Raw genomic sequence first — 17701 nt, 5'->3', positions numbered from 1 at the left:
TAAAATAAATATCCTGTACATTAGAAGAAGTTGAAAAAATACATCAACCTAAAAATCTTTATCCATATGTGACAACAGGAAACATCACATTACAGCTCTCAGGCTGTTTGGAAACTTTGCTTGATTGACATGTCCGTTTTCTTGTTCTACCCTGTGTCAGGGTGGGACAACTTGTTATAAGAGGTGAATTGATTGTGATGACCTCATAATTATTATTGTTTTATAAGCATAGCATCAACCTGACCAGAGGTCTCACCAGACGATATCTGAAAACACGTGTGCGTGTACAGGCCCTTTCATTATTTGGGTGAGTAAGAGGAACAGGAAATATAAATGGTTCTATTTGACTTCATATTTAATTCACATTGATATTATGACAAAATTGCAGCTTATATGTTTACTATTTGATAAAAGCCATGAAATATAGTGGTCATAATCATCTTTTTACGCGCATAAAAAACAGACAGTAATAAAGTAGTCTAGAAATCCATCCTGGAGGATTGAGGGTAAAACTGTTGAGGCTGCAAACATGAGGGACGAGATCAAATCGGTATTCTGCTCCACACTTACTGCAAGTGCAGCCTGACTAAATATTTGAATCAATAATTTCAAAATGTATCTGAGAAGTGAATAAATGGGAACTGTCAATGTCAGGTCATGGTTGCTGATAAGGTGATATCAGTCTGAGAAAGTGGAAACTATCCTGTTCCTCTCTTCTCTTGTCCTCCCCTAGACTTGCCGTTCCTCCATCTTTTACCCTCACCCCCTCGTGTTGCGAAAGTAATTAGCCAATATCTCTGATCAACTTTGTCCTCCAGCTACTTCCTAATGATGTCTACACCCCCAGGCACGCACAAAAAAACACCAACCAAATCTTTTGTTCATCAGAAGTTGCTCAAAGTAATTTGATCTCTCTGATGGAGGGAAAATACAATCAGAGGTCAGAAAAGGGGGATGGAAAAAAAAATGTGACGATGGCAATAAACTGAAACAGAGGTAAATAAAGATGGGCAGACAAAGAAGGAGAACAAAGACGAGGAAATGGGTAAAGAGAAATATGTGAAAATGTCAGGACACAAGGATGAGGAATGAAACTCAGAGACAAAGACTGATTTTTAACAGATCAGTGACAAGTGCACGACTAACAGTGGTAGCTGTTCATCCTGAAAACATTCACAAATGTTTGGAGGGGGAGAAGATTCCTAAAAGGGGTTTAATTTTCCCAATGAAAGAAAGTCACTGGGTTTTAGTGGTAGATAAATGTGCATCGTCAGCATACGGCATTAATACACCTTGAGGAAGTGTGTGGATTACAGGTGGTTATGACAGTCCTTTGACTTCAAACTGTGATTACGGCAATAGTCATCGTATACATTATCATTTCAGATGGTATTGTTGCAATCTATCAATCAGATAGAAATTCAAAAGCAGCTGAGGTGTGGCCGCTGCAAAATGTTTGAACCTAAAATTAAACAACACTGAAGAACTCGATTCTTTTGTGTAGAATTTAAAATAGAAGGGACGAGACACATGAGAGAGACAGTGTTGATGATAGAAAGAGAATTGTGATGTTCACCTCTGTGCAGTGGTGACACCAGTGTCCGGTTTTACTGCCCGACTAACAGAGCAGTCCAGCAGGTGTTTGCACAGAGAGATGACAGATGTGTATAAAAGAACAGACCACTAATCAGATAAATAACCAATCCACCCCCATTCGTGACTTCTAGTAAAACTTCAATGTTCAGCAGCCGACCCTCAAGTCCTTGAATGAAGCTTCTCCTCACATACTGGTCCATTCATTTGTTTTCGGTGGGTTACGAGATGCAGAGCCAACTGTTAATGAAGCAGCAGTGGGACCGTGAACATGAACGAGTTCCTCTGTCTTTGATTTTGTATTTCTCCATCTCTCACACACTGATGGGCTCCAATAGACGTACAAGATATCATGTTAGTGCCAAAACCCTGTTCCAGAGATGATAATATGCTTTTGTACAGTCTGGGAATAATACTGTGGCATGGAAAGTGTAGTGTAGTGTGTGTGTGTGTGTGTGTGTGTGTTTTCGCTTGCGTGCAATGTCTTTTTAATACAGTAGATCTCAATCCCCTGACATGAATCTATTCCAAATCCTCTAATTTTGTTGGCTATATTGTGTATCGGGCAGCATATTAACTCCCTGATATAATCTGTGCGACGTGCGTATTCATGTGTGTGTGCTGACGACAGACATAGACGCTGGGTATTTTACTGTGACAGCCCATTAATGCTGCTGTGTATTTGTAACGTTTCATTTAAGCATATCAACCTTCTCATCAAATATTCATTTGAGGGGAGATTGCCTACTTTGTCTCGGCTGAAGCCCCCCCCCCCCTTAATCTCTTCACCCCTTCATGTCTTTATCTGTGTGTCCTCGCCTGTGTCTGTGTCTGCAGAGAAAAAATGAAAATAGTAAATCAACTCAAACTGCCTCTTTCCAAACATGTAAGCAGGAACACACCTCCCGAGGACACGTGGCACAATTTTTGTGTCTTTTACTGAATATTATCTTCTGAGCAGCCTGTGCCAGCTCACCTGCCTGTGTATCCTTCGACTGTATCTGTGTGTGTGTGTGTGTGTGTGTGTGTGTGTGTTATTTGTCACCTGTATCATCGTCGCTCCGCACTGTGTATAACTTCGGGCATCAGTCAGAGCTCATTATTGGTTATCTGTCAGCTCCACTTTCCAGCCTCCAGCGATGCTGAACTTCTCTGTAAACCCCCGTGGGAGATAAACACCATCAATACGGCGAGATTTAACTGTCCCAAGGCACATAATATATTCAAATACCTCTCCACTGCATTCCTTCTGTAATCTTCTATTTCTCTTTGAGATTTTTCTTTTTCTGTCACTGAGTTGCTTCACTCTCATCTTCAGCACTGCATCACTATCCCACTTTGATTTACTCTACCAGGACTCTTTTTGTGTCCTCTATCCTGCTCTTTCTCCAGTAGCCGATAGATTTTTTTCTCTCCTCCCCATCAATCTTTTGATGGGGAGACATAATAATCCCTCACCCATCTGCCTGTGTGTAAGGAAGCTTCCCTGCACTGTTGATACCCAACAAGCATTATTTAGCTTTTCTTGGCAAAAATTACTTCTCTTTTCTCCTATATGACAGTGAGACGATTTCATTTGAAGGTCAGCATAAAATAAAACTCTTAGTGGCTGGTTTTACATTTCATCAGTCCTGGGTTGTATGGTAAACATTTCTTTTTGAAGGGATTTGTTATATTCACTGAATAATGATAATTTGAGTAGGATTTAAATGTGGGTTTTGAGCTGGGATTAAAGGGGCACTCCAACATTTTTACACGTCACAGTCACTTCTAAATCATGGGTAGGACCATGCAGCCTGCGACTCCACCACTTTGGTTCAGACTGAATCATCCCAGCGACTGTTGGATGGATATTTATGGTCAACAGAGGATAGATCCTTCTGACTTTTGTGGTCTGTGAACTTTCATCTAGTGTCACCAGAAGATCTGAATCTTCTGAAATATTTCAACGTCAGGCACAAAATGTTCTACATACATTTGTGGATCTCAAACAATCTAGGCAAATGACAAATGATTTATGCTCTAGAGCCACAATGAGGTTGACATTCGTGGCTTTGGATGAAATTGTCATGAAATCTGATACATGCAGCCACGTACCTTGATTTACCTCCGTTTATTTCACCTTGTGGTTCTTCTGGGTTTTTCCATTTTACTGAAAACCTCATTTTCTTTTAGAAAGAAAGTCTTGAACCTGAGGAAGAAAGGCAGTCTTTCTAAACAGCAAAAGCTCTTAGAAAGAAGTGCAGCATCAAAGAGAAGACCTTGGGATGTGTTTGGCATCCTGGCTGCATGAACCTACCCCATCGGTTTAGTGATGAGCATTGTTTCTTTGATCTTTGATTTCTATCCAAAGTAATTGCACATCACAAAGAGTTGAAGTGAAAGTAGAACGAGGCCACTGATTCAAAAATGTTCTCAAATAAAGAATTTAATATAGCCTATACACCGAAAAGCTACTCGGTTACTACTACTACAACACTACTTTAAACCTTGATGATGTCTCAAAAGCATCACGTTAGTGCTTAAAACAGAAGCTCCTGATGGGAAACAAAGCCACTGAAATCTTAAAGTTTATCCCATAAACCAGCGCATGGCCTCCCATGTCTCTGTCCAGCTTATGGTGTGTATTTATGGAGATATTATTCAAATTATTATTTGAATTATTATTTTTTTTCTAATCAAGGCCTTGCTGCTTGCATTTTCTGAAAAATGAGTGAGTCATCCATTAACTATGCTCAACCAGCTCAAGGACATGGAGCTGACAAAGTATTGATCCACAGGTATTACTTCTTCCTACCCAGCCTAAGCTGAGCCAAGGTGAGACCATCCATCAGCAGAATCTGCACATATATATATATATACACACACACACACACACACACACACACACACACACACACACATACACACACACACGCTTATTTATACACACACATCCCTCTGTCTGTCTGTGCCACTCCCTCCCTCTCTTGCTCCATTACTCCTCTCAGCTATGATGGTCTCTCTCTCTCTCTCTCTCTCTCTCTCTCTCTCTCTCTCTCTCTCTCTCTGTCATCGTCTCACAGCTAGGACAGATGCAGATGTTCCCGCTGATGTTTAGGACGACCAGCGCAGTAAAGTCAGCAGCTGTGACTGTATATCATTATTACATTTGACCCCTCAGAGAGTAATCTGTGGATGCGAGTGCGCGCTGATGCTGAGCGGGAGGTTCAGTTTGGAGAGAGGCGAACACACACACACACACACACACACACACACACACACACACACACACACACACACACACACACACACGCGCTTTGCACGGGCTCTTCCTTTCACTCAGGCTGATGCTTGAAGACAAAGTGACATGCGGACGGGAATGAAGGCGCAGGAGTCGTAGATGAGCCGCGCGCACAGATCCTGCAGGTCCAGCTCGGTGGTCTGGTAAGAAGTGAGAAAACATGAAGTCCAGGAGTCAGGACCAGAGTTTGTCAGACTCCAGAGAGCTGGACAGATCTTACGACCCACTGACAGGTAGGTGGAAGCTCTTCATCATGCACCTGCTGTTATTCTTTCTTTTTCCTTTTTTTAAGTGTGGGAAACTGAGCCGCTGTTTGCTGGCCTGGCTTCACTCTCCAGTTGCTTTGCGCTGCTGAAAGTTTGCGTTGGCTTTCCGGCTGGTTGATAAGTAAATAGTGTTTGACTCTGGGACTTGGGGCGGTTTTTTAAATCCCCACAACCCTGTTTCCTCAGGCTGTATTTTATTAATACACAATAGCCTATTTAAAATGGCAGGTAAGTGTAAGGGGAGAACAGGGTTATATCTAATTCAACATTCACTCAGTGTGTGTGAGTGTGGACGCTCAACACTACAGCTGATCCAAACAGCTGCATTATTTGCTGTTTCTAAGTGATTTAGAGTCTGACTCCACATCATTGCCCTCGCCTGCAAACTGTTTTAAATAAGAATATGTGTAAACAGACATAAAACATGCAGGTTAGAATAATCAGTAATTGTTTGGAAATAGGTTAAAAAAAAAATCTTCCAGGATACAAAAAGAAGAAACTGTGTAAGATGAGTTAGATTCATAGGACAGGGCAGTGAGAACATGTCAAATTCATAACCACATTAAGGACTAAATGTTTGAATGACACTGAATGTGATGTGAATCTCTATGTAGACCAGTGCCAATTAATCAATTAGTTGCTCACAGAAAATCATTTAGCAACAATAATATTAAATCGTTTAAAAATCCAAACAATTTCTACTGATCTGAGGCTTTTTCTGTCATTGTAAATTGAATATCTTTGCGTCTTGAACTCGTGATGTGAAGATGTCACCTTGGGCTCTGCAAACTGTCATGGACATTTTATAGACAGTAAGTAAGTGAGTAACAGATTGGTTGTAAAAGAATTCAAAAGTTTGATGAAAATAATCAATAGCTGCAGCCCTAAATAAGATATCAACACTATTAATGTTGGTCGTATATGTGTTTGTTTCCATCCGGTCAGCTCGAAAAAATGCAGGTGACCAAATGAACTGAAATGAAGGGAAAAAGAACGACTCATTTGCTCATGACTGCTGTTATCAACATGAGGAGAGATCAAATAAGTACAGTAGTTAGGCCTGAAGAGGCGAGGACAGAGGAGAGGAAAACATAAGAAGAGTCTCGTTCATCGCTTGTCATCTAAAATTATACCTGTCAGAGTGTGTTTATAGTCCAGTTAGATCAGTGAGGCTCCTCTTCGTCACAGTTTTTCAGCGTCTTATTTTCCTCTTGAGTGCTTGCAAAGACGCACACACACACACACACACACACACACACACACACACACACACACACACACACACTGTCATTTTTGTGACAACAACAAACAGAACTAAGTATATGTATAAAAATGACCCCTCTGATATTTTTGAAGTGCTGTATTTTAAATGGATGGATGGACAGATGGGTACAGAAGGTTTATTTAATGGCTGATAGTTGTTGCTGGTGCAATAGCCAGTGTGGTGCCCATTCAGCAGCAGGTTAAACAAACAGTGAACAGGTGCACGAACACAGAGACACAAACAAACCTTTTTATTAAAGAGTGAAGCACAGCGGCGTCGTGGTGCTCAACAGCCTGAGGCATAAAAACTGAGTAACCACAGCCTGTCCAACTCTATCGTACCTGTCGAACAAACACCCGACAGTTCTGTCACACATACTGATGAAGGAGCCAACAACCGCTGCTTGTGGAGAGAGTCTGTTAGTCTGTATCTAAAACGTTGCAACTAAAAAGTGTATGTTTTTCTATATGTTCAGCAGCTCGACTGTAGAAAACCTCATGTTGTTGACGCCTGTGGTCATACATTATAGATACTGGATGTTTGTCCAGTCATCATTTTCCACACTGCACTTCACATGTTACACTGAGCCTGACTGACTGCTGCGCTGGTGCAGGTTAGGGTCATCCAGTGCGGGACAGTTATAAGTACATTTACTCAAGTACTGCACTGGAGTACACCTTTGAGGTACTTTTTGTTACTTTATACTTCCACTCCACTACATTTATTTGACACTTTTAGTTACTAGTTACTTTTAAGATGAATGTTTTACACAATGGATAGCGTAACAAGCTTTTAAAATACAACACATAGTTATAGATTAAACCAGCGGTTTCCAACCTTTTTGGCTTCTGACGTCTTACAAAAAGCAATGTGTAGTTGGGGTCATAGTTTCGATGTCTATGAGTTGTGATAGTGATTTTTGCCCCTAAACTCTTCACATTGTTTCATTTCAATACATGTTCAAATGATCCAATATCTCATCAATATCAAAACTTCGAGAAAAAGTCAAAAAACTGAAATCAGGTTTATGGATCAGAACTTTCCTTTTCCATTAAACATCTCACGACCCCTCACATCGATCTGGTCCCTGTAAATAAAACTTATATAAAGCAGTTCAAACTAGCTCCACCTCCAGCAGCTACAACAGTAACATGCTGCTCATACACTGATGCTTCAGTATTAATCATAATGATGTCATATATAATAATATGTTAGTCAGGGAGACCAAACCAGTTCATTAATACTTAAATTACATTTTGCTTCTAAAACATATGTCATTTCCATGCAGGACCTTTCCTTGACATAGAGCAGCTTTTTGTCTCATTATCTGACTCTCAAGGAAGTGAATATGTTTATTTCCAAAAGTCCTTCATTTAAGATTCAGATTTTTTTGTACAAATTTGGGGTTCAGAATTGAATCTCAAGGGATTTCCAGACAGATACTGTCTTCATTATTGTGACCAGCTCCACTTTTACAGTAAAGTTACCACAGTGTATACATACTCTGTTATAAGTAATCCATTCAAAGAAGTAAGAGAACATAAGTATTAGTAAACTCAATGTACCAAAAGTAAAAATACTCAGAATACGCAGAATTTCAGAATCATATATGTTATGTTATATAACATATATATTAATGTGTAAGAATCACTCTAATGCAGCTGGTAAAGATGAGGCTAATTGTAAATTTTTTACTGCTCTGTTGCTTAAAACAAATACATGATTACATTTTGTATTAATAATATAAAAGTAAGTAAAAATACAATCTTGCCTTCTGAACTTACCTCACAACTCTAGTACTGGACTTGAGTGAATGTACTTTCCACCACTGATCATAATTTATTAATCAACTAATCATTTCAGTTTGTGTTTAGACGAATGTCACGCATGTGATATTACAGTTGTTGATGTTTCCATCACAGGAAAGGTTGTAACACTTTCATACGTCATGGCACTTTTATACAGTGCTCAAGGGGTTTTTCCTAAATCCATCATAATATCAGTAGTGAGAACATGAATATTAGTTTTATATAACATACTTATATAGCTTATTTCAAAATAAAATCCCGCCAGACTTAAATAGTTTTCATGTTGAAGGTGCCAAATGGAAATGGCTTTAGTCTGGACTGATGAATCGTGTTGTATTAAGATCAATGTTGTGTAACAAAAATCAAAGCTGATCCTGCGTGACTCATGAGGTGACGTCTGTCTCTGCGTGAGGACACGGGAGGTAAACGGCACAGATATAAACCTCTCCAACAATCACCGCAGAGCTCATGATGTCAGCAGGAGGAAATAGAGAGCGTAACTTTAAATATGTTTGTGTGTGTGTGTGTGTGTGTGTGTGTGTGTGTGTGTGTGTGTGTGTGTGTGTGTGTGTGTCTTTGGTTGTATAAAATGGACATCTATAATCTGACCCATGTCCTTCTGAAGGATTAGGATGAGTACAGAGGCTTGTTTCCTTAGCAACATTAATTTACAAACATTAATTTAGCGCTGCATGACCCTCCTTAAGCTGCCGTGACCTCCCAGAGAAAACACAAACTGCTGCCAGAGAACTGGAATTAGCAGCAACTATCTTGACTCCCCTCAGAATGAACTGAAATGCAGTGATTTAGGCTTTGACATGTGCTGAAGGAGTTTCCCCCTTAATAAATACTTATAAATACTTTATACTTGTGGTCATCCTGTTTCTCCTTATGGATTCTTCCAGTGGCTCCTCCACAGTTTAGGTATACTTTCATCACCAGTAGCTAACAGAGTCTTTAAACGTGTTAGCAACAGCAGGGACGAGTGTATTGATCTGCCTTCGAGGGCTGCATTTGTTCGCATTGATTCACACAGTCAAAGTCAGCCAGAGGGGTCTCCGGGAGGATAGGCTGCTGGAGGGTCTCAGCAGCTCCTGAATAACTGTTGAGTCAGTCAGACCCCCGCAGATGTGCACTGTTCATTTTGCGCTGTGGGTCAGTTAAAAGGTTTCGTTTTCAACTTATTTTTTTTTAATCATTAGGTCATCCTGGAAACAGGAAGTGCCTCTAGAGAGTTTAATTAAACAAGCATGTTTCATTTTCTCGCACTGTGACATCACAAACGAAATCCTGACACGCTGAGAGTGAGTGGCGTACATTTCTATAACCCGTCCTGCTGGTGTGTCTGATTTTATGTAACGCCTCAGCTGAGCTAGACGTTTATAAGCTGCGTTGTCTCTACGAAGAACAACCTCTCACTCTGTCTTTAACGGATTTCTGTGTGAACAAGTCACATCAAACAGCTGCTCCTAGAAAACATTTCAGTAAAGTCACGTCTAAAAATGTCAGCTGGAAAGAAATGAAACACCAGGGAAGGTTTTTTTTTCTTCTCTCTGTGTTTCTCTGCAAAATGGTTCTCCAGTTTTTGTTATTTATTCTTTTTATACAATTTTAGCCGCCTGCATCAAAAGGCCGAGGTGTTTTTGTGTTGCCTGTGTATGTGTGGAGCCCCTGCAAAGCTTTGTTTGCTTTTCCATTGCTCTGCAGCTGCTGTTTGATAGTTGATAGTTTGATTGACATCCTCAATATCCACTGACAAATATGCCCATGATAAGTAAACGTGCACACACATGCGCCATGACCCTGGACCGACACAGGTTTTGTCTCTGCAGAGCAGCGACAGTGGAGGTGTGTAATCACTTCTGCTGTTAAAACTTCCAACAGCTTTCTGGTTTAGTGTCCTACAAGTCGCTTCCTGCCTGTTTATGTGTTTATCTTTCCTCTCAGCTGGAGACTTCACTCAGTGTAGTGCAATCTGACTGTAGTTCAACACTGTCCTCTGGTGGCAGGAAGGACACATGAACATCTGGAAAAACCTCTCCTGCTGGAAAAAGGGGGATGTTCTCTTTGAAGGAACAGCTGTTGTAGATGCATCCTTGTGATTAGCAGAATGATAACAATTGTGAAGAGAGAAGTTGACATTAATCATCTCTACCTTGCAGAGATGAGGGTAAGTCACACACGTGCAAGTCTCCTGAGTTACTTTGGTGAGAATCAAACAAGTCAAGTTGAGTCCCTGCTGCTGGTCGAGCAAGTCACAAGTCACATGAAGTTCTGATGATCAGCCCCAGTTTCCACATTTAAATCAGTTAAAAGAAAAGTTTAATTTTACTTTCAACATTAAGGAAAACTGTCACAGCTGCTCACACCTTAAAAATCTTACTGATATTTGGCATTTTGTGGCCATGTACAGTCTGGACCTGTGACTGCAGTCACCCACTGCTACAATTATTATTATTAGTCTTATTATTATTATTATTATTATTACCTCTGCCAAGGAGGTTATATTTTCACCTGTCTATTTATTTGTCAGCAAAAAGTACTGAACTGATCTGGTGGACACTTGGTGGAGGGGTGGGAGATGGGAGGGAGGAAGAATCCACTAAATTTTGGGTGGGAACCTGTTCAAGGGGCGTATCCAGGAATGTTTTAATCACTTTCCTTAAAGTGTGGTTGTTTGGCCTTGGCAAAAGTATTTGCTGTACTGAGTGCCATTCTGGTTATACCTATTAAAAGACATCTCTACGAGGAACCTGCATTGTGCTCTGTTCTCTGTCCAAATTTGAGTATTTTTGGACTTTTGGAGGAGCTGGTTTGTAGGCATGGCACTAGAAATCACCCAATCATGTTTCAAAAGCAACATGAAACTCATCTGACAAATATCTAGAAAAATGCAAATATTTAGTAACAAAAAAGTCAAGTCCTTCGGAGTCATCTGTCTCTTTCTCTGAGACCCTGAAACAGAACACAAAGAAGCCTCAGAATAGACGAGGGAAAGGATGAAGGAGATGTTTGTGTTTTCCTGTAGCAGGTGTGTGTCAGCCCTCTGCTGAGGGGAGGAGAGGAGGCGGGATGGCGAAGGGAAAGCCTGTTTCTGTTTTGTTGGATCGTCAGCTGGGTGAGGATGGGAAGACAGATCGCAATCCATCATAAGATCATAAGTCATGCACCTTTGGATCAAGTTATCAAGTCAAAGTCTAGAGGACGCAACTCTGGATTCAAAAAGTGAGGAAGGACGGAAGAGAAAAAGAACAGCAAAGGAGCATCAGAGCTCAACGTCACACAGAAAACTGATCTCAGAGCAGAATGAACAGAGACAATCCTGAAACACATTCAGCATGAACCAGAGAAGAAGGAGGCATGAGAGCCTGCTGATGATGGCCGGACATGGCACCGTCAGGTTAGAGGGAAGAGTGAACGAGAGAAACATGCTGCAGATGAAGGACAGGATGTTTTTCCTGTTGTTCGTTTCCTGTCAGATCATCCTGCTCCACGAAGCCAGCAAAGATATTCGACTGATCAAATGTCTGGGATTATTATTCAAAGAGTGACAAGTTATGTATAATGTATGATATTTACTGGCTGAAGGTTTGAATCTTCTGTCAGATAAATAATTGAGAGATAACATGTTAATTAATTAATAATTGATGGCTTGGGAGTCCTAGTGTGTCTCTGTTGAATATGACTTCATTCCAGTGGTACTCTGTCACACATAGTTAGCGTCATGGTTATTAAAATCACACACACACACACACACACACACACACAACACACACACACACACACACACACACACACACACACACACACACACACACACAAATCATGTGATTTAACAACAAACTAAACTAAACGTGTTTCACATCAAGAGGTCTGCTGGTTAAATCAAGGATAAAAAAAACAATCATTTCTTTCCATATTGAATCTGAAAACAAAGTCCTTGAAACCTTAATAATGTCAGAGATTTATATAATGACTGTTTGTCCTCAGTGTCTCAGCTCAGACTGCTTCAGTCCTGTGTCATTTCAGTCAGCGCTCGCACGCTGACGCTCTCCAAACAGCTTTGATCTGATGGGTCAAACTGGTTCAAAGCCAGGTCAGCAAACTAATTTGCGTGCACCAAGTTGCATGGGCAAGAGATTCAAAGTATTTGCTTCGAGTTTGGCTCATGTTTTATCCATTTAACATGGTGTCCACTATGTGGGCCACTCTGTCTGCCTCTAATCTTTGCTGTGATTGGTTGTTTCCAGGTAATCCTCCATCCAAACCCAATAAAAAGACCATAAAGCAGCGCTTCCTCAAACTGCTCCCCTGCTGTCGCTCTGGCTCCAGCCCTTCAATTAATCAAAGCAAGTGTCACGACACACACTCATCATCACTCACATTCCCCTCATATGAACTGAGTCGCTGAGTCACAAGAACACTAGATCCTTTAACACATCAACTTCATTTTTGCCACGCCGTTCTCTGGACATGGCCCTTCTTCTGTATCTCAGGGACTAACTGCTTCATTCCTCCCTCTGTCGCTCCATGCAGGAAGTATAACGGACGAAGACGAACTGTCAACAGTGTGTTACAGACCGGAGGGGATCGACCGTCTCGTACAGCAGACCAACTTCAGCAAGAAAGAGCTGCAGGTCCTTTACCGAGGATTCAAAAATGTCAGTCAGCACTTCCTGTGAATGATTGATTCTTGACTCTTGTGCGACCATTTATATGAATGTGCGACATCTGAATACTGTAGATTTGTGTCTGTGGATCTTTATTATGTATGTGTTTGTTTTGTGTGTATGTTTTCGTTGTTGTTGTTGTTGTTGTTGTTGACACGAAAGCCTTCTGATTTCCACAGGAGTGTCCCAGCGGTGTGGTGAATGAGGAGACATTTAAAAACATCTACTCCCAATTCTTCCCTCAGGGAGGTCAGTCCGACTCACTTCCTTTCATCTGCCCCCCCTAACAAAAAGCTGTATGATCAAAAAGCAAGATCTGTACCTTCCACCTTCATTGTGATTGATCCCAGAGATTCAGAGGGTGGTCATGTGTTGTGACCACAGGTTGAGAGTTGCACCGGATAATAACGCCGTTTCAGTTCATACTCTCTACTTTAAGCTTTGCTCGTCGTAAAAAATCACACGTAGCCTTTGCTTGGGCTGAAAATCCGTAGGGTCAAACAAAGCACAGACAAGATTTGAACTTCAAAGCCTGTGTATTTTATACCTCATGTAGAAAAATTGCTCGGTTATACAAAAATTTGACCGTATCAAAATGTGGGAAAAAAAAACGGCATCTGAAAGCAGAGGCAAACTTTAAACCTCTAACTTAAATGCGTATGTGCGTTTGTCACTTCACTGTCATTCTCACTGTGGGAACTTTGTGTGCTGAGTTTCATACAGTTTTTGTTGGTTTTTTTTTGTTGATATAATTTGTGCATATATTTTCCTACAACTACAAATCTAGAAATTCACTAACATGAATGTGTCAGGTTGATGAAAGAATGATATAAAACTAGAGAGTCAATATTGACTCTTGGAGCACACAAACACCTGCAGGACATATGAGTGTGTGTGATGCACAGTCTCTAAATCATGTTCTGATTTTACTGCACTCAGGACTAATAATAGTTTTGCTGACCACACAGAAACACTGAGATATTTGTTTCTCTTCCTGTCAGATTCAAGCATGTATGCACATTTCCTCTTCGAAGCCTTTGACACCCAAAACAACGGAGCGGTCAGCTTTGAGGTGAGAACCGCACAACACATGACATATCGTTTGCATTCTTCGCTTTTGACTCCCTCCCACTGGTGTTAAAATCACTTTCTTAATCTGAGTCATGAGTAAATCATCTCTTCCCTGCTGTAGGACTTCGTCATAAGTCTGTCCATCATCCTGAGAGGCTCCATCACAGATAAACTCAACTGGGCCTTCAATCTGTACGATCTCAACAAGGACGGCTGCATCACCAGAGAGGTACCACTTCCTGTTTGTGTGAACTGTCTTGTGTCACGTTGTCAGCTCATGTTTTTTTATGCCTCTGTGCCGGAGACAGTCAGGGCCGGAGGCATTATGCTTTTGGGTTGTCCGTCCGTCTGTTGCATTCTCGCTAACGCCTTGAGGGAATTTCTCCAAATTTGGCACAAACATTCACTTGGACTCAAGGATGACGTGATTACGTTTTGGGTGTCAAAGGTCATAGGTCATGGTCACTGTGACCTCACAAAACACGTTTTTGGCCATAACTCACAAATTCATACACTAATGATGACATAATTTAATAAAAATGTTTAATAGGATAAAATGATGAAGTCATGACATTTTATATCCAAATGGTCAAAGGTCAACTTTACTGTGACATCATAATGTTCTGCAAAAACATGCTGTAACTGAGGAAGGGGAGATTGTGACCATACTTCCTGCCGCTTGGCTGGTTGGCGGAGGCCTGCATCCGTAAGGTGGTCATTCCAGTGCTTATTTCTTTTCCTCCCTCCTTTTTGTCCAGGAGATGACAGACATTATGCACTCCATCTATGACATGATGGGGAAATATACCTACCCCAGCATGAAGGACAGCGCTCCCAAGGATCATGTTGACAGCTTCTTCCAGGTAAAACTCACAAATGAGCAAACCAATGCACTCCACATCTCCCAGCACTCAACGCAAAGTGATTCCATGCAGGCTTGATCGATTTTGCAATGTTTCACTTGACATGTGCTTTAAGATGTGTGGTAACTCTAAATTGTGTGCTTACATGTGTACATATTACACATGTATTTTAATACCGCTCATAAAGTGCAGGTTCACTGTCTTTTGTGTACTATTCATCTGCATGTGCTGCAGATAGAAAATAAACACTGTTGTTTGGGCGACTTAAAGGTTCCTCATTGAGTTTCTGACCACTAGCACAATGGAACAATGTTTTTAGGAGCGGGTCCCTAATTGGTTTGAAGTTTCACAACACTTCAGAGTTGGCTTCATACATGTCTTCTGGGAAAGAAAATGCATTCACCACACTTGTTAGGCCTCAAGTATAAACAGTATGTTTTGGTGAGAACATAAACACACATTTCTTTGTTTACAAGAAATTTCCACATGGCACCTTTAAGTTTAAGGAAAATCTTTAAGGAACATCAGTGATTATCTGTTGCCTTTTCCCAGAAAATGGACAGGAACAATGACGGCGTGGTCACCATCGAAGAGTTCCTGGAGACATGCCAAAAGGTCATTTGAAACTGAGTTATATCAACAATATTTCAAATACACATTTAATGATGTTTAAATGAAATGGAAATGGCACTTCCATCCACAGCTATTAAAATAATATTAAGCTTGTTCCTCTTTGTTCCTCTTGTCCAGGATGAAAACATCATGCAGTCCATGCACATGTTTGATAATGTGATATAAAGCTCGTCGGGCGCAGACAGGAGATTTCCCGCCTGATTGGAGCTTCCCTGTTGTACGGTTCTTCAGCCCCCAGCCGGAGTGGGTGGTGTCTGTAGGCCTGTACAGAGCCGTGACCAGAGGATATATAGCGTACCAAACCACCTTTTCCTAAATTATGTCAATGAATGGATTGAATGACTCGACTCACGTGAAAAGGACTTTTAGAATCTTTTTTTTTTTTTATAGTAAGTGAAGGCACTGAAAGGTGGATTCTGGTGTTTTAAGCTTTTGATTGATGTTTAAGAGCAGCTTGAAGAACAGCTCAATATCAAAAGCATCACTGAACTGATGCATCAAGAAAACAGCAGATATACAACTGCAGTTTCAACATCCTACGACTTCTTCACTCATACAAATGATGGTTATTTCTTTATTGCATGTATGATACACATGAGCGAGAGAGAGAGAGAGAGACTGAACGAGCAACACATGGAGCCAATGGAATAACGCTCAGCGTGCTGTAGAGTATCACACACTTTCTATACTCACAGTGACACTACAGTAAGGGACAACTCGAATTACGGGAAGTCTACATTTTAGCAATAATCTTAAAGTAACATGTTGCAATCAAATCGTCTCCTCAGTGTTCTTATGGAGCTCACCTCACCTTTATTATACCACTGTATATTGTGTCTGCATGATGTGTCTGTTTTGACTGGCCATTGAAATGTTTAATTAAAGTGTGACTATATTTTCTATATTGACATGGTAACAACGATGATGAAATTGAATAAAACCACAAAGTTGCTATGCAAAAGTGCATTCATTTATATATTAATGACTTTTTCTTGTTTTGGATTTTTCAGCCACAGGTTCAGACGCCATCCTCAACATTTTACATGTTTTTTTCTTTTTTGAGAAATGGGATGAACATTTTTGCTTGTGTACAGCGCCACAGATAATTTATTGTCTGTATGTTCATACCAGACGTCAGAGCTGCAGTAGGATGGGAGGGAGGATTTTCTCCCTGCTTGTTTTTCCCCATCAAGGTTTTCATGACTAATTCATACTAATGAGAACAGCATGAACAATCTCCTTATTCAGTCTCAAAAATGTCAGATTCTTGTCAACTCCTTATGTTGGGTTGACCTGCTACGAACATTTGGGGGATGAATATAGAAATGTCAGCAACTGACACATAACTTTTTTTCTTATTTAATGCCACAGAGTCACAGAGGCAGTACAGAGAGAGACGAGCTGGGGGACGTAATGATGCTTTGAACTGAGTTCTGGATAGTCTACTATGAGAGAAAAAGTGAAGACACTCATTTGTCTTTTTGACCGAGCAGAAAAACAACAAAAGAAATAGCGCTCCTGTCAAAGTGGTTAGTGAGTGGCAGACATTAAAGAAGCTCCAAGACACACATCTGAAAACTGGAAAAATGTAAAAAGACAGAAAGTGATTGAGTCTCCACAAAAGTAAGAGCGATGGAAAGGATTTGACACGCGGCAGAGGAAGAAACTGAGCTAAAGTTAATAACATCAACAAAATATCTCAAGCTATCCATCAGTCACTAAAATCTGCCCAGTTCAAGCTGCAACACTGAAGAAAGTCTGGTGAAAGCGACAGGACGGGGCAGTGAACTGCACCTGTTGGAGGTGAACTGTACTCTCTCATAGCTTGTAAGATGCGTTTACTACATTAAGGTTTCATATTACCGAGCATTATAGCAACATGATTTTCACAGAGGAAGTAAACAATTTATTTCTTTGGTTAAAATTCAGCAGGTAGTTCAACTTAACCACATCACTTCTATGGGCTTTATGAACCAGTAACATTTTCACATGGATATATTTGTAGGATTATTTTTAATTCTTTTTAATCAGCCCCTTTGATGTTCACCTCAGGACAGAACGAAGCAAATGGTCCTTGTATGAATGAATCCGACTGTGTTACAGTAAAACTGGATGGTGAACAGACCGAACTAGTCTTGTTATTATTATCTGAAACACCAAACATATAAAAACGTAACACTTTCTTTATGGGTATAATAACTGCTTTCACAATCACTGCAATGGATTTATCGTTTATCAGACACCCTCACT

At 40.6% G+C, this 17701-nt stretch overlaps 1 protein-coding gene across 1 annotated transcript; it reads left to right on the top strand.

Moving 5' to 3' along the window:
• The first annotated feature begins 4675 nt into the window (after positions 1–4675).
• On the top strand, positions 4676–16427 carry LOC130166177 (Kv channel-interacting protein 2-like). The gene is made up of 9 exons (XM_056371570.1): positions 4676–5109; positions 12465–12563; positions 12751–12875; positions 13064–13133; positions 13886–13956; positions 14077–14184; positions 14714–14818; positions 15371–15433; positions 15569–16427. The coding sequence occupies exons 1-9, from the start codon at positions 5037–5039 to the stop codon at positions 15614–15616; spliced, it is 762 nt and encodes a 253-aa protein (XP_056227545.1). The 5' UTR covers positions 4676–5036; the 3' UTR covers positions 15617–16427.
• The last annotated feature ends 1274 nt before the right edge of the window (positions 16428–17701 follow it).

This window comes from Seriola aureovittata, chromosome 3 (genome assembly GCF_021018895.1).
Source record: "Seriola aureovittata isolate HTS-2021-v1 ecotype China chromosome 3, ASM2101889v1, whole genome shotgun sequence".
Classification (NCBI taxonomy): domain Eukaryota; kingdom Metazoa; phylum Chordata; class Actinopteri; order Carangiformes; family Carangidae; genus Seriola; species Seriola aureovittata.
The sequence above is the reverse complement of the archived record's forward strand: the minus strand, read 5'-3'. Positions and strand labels throughout refer to the sequence as shown.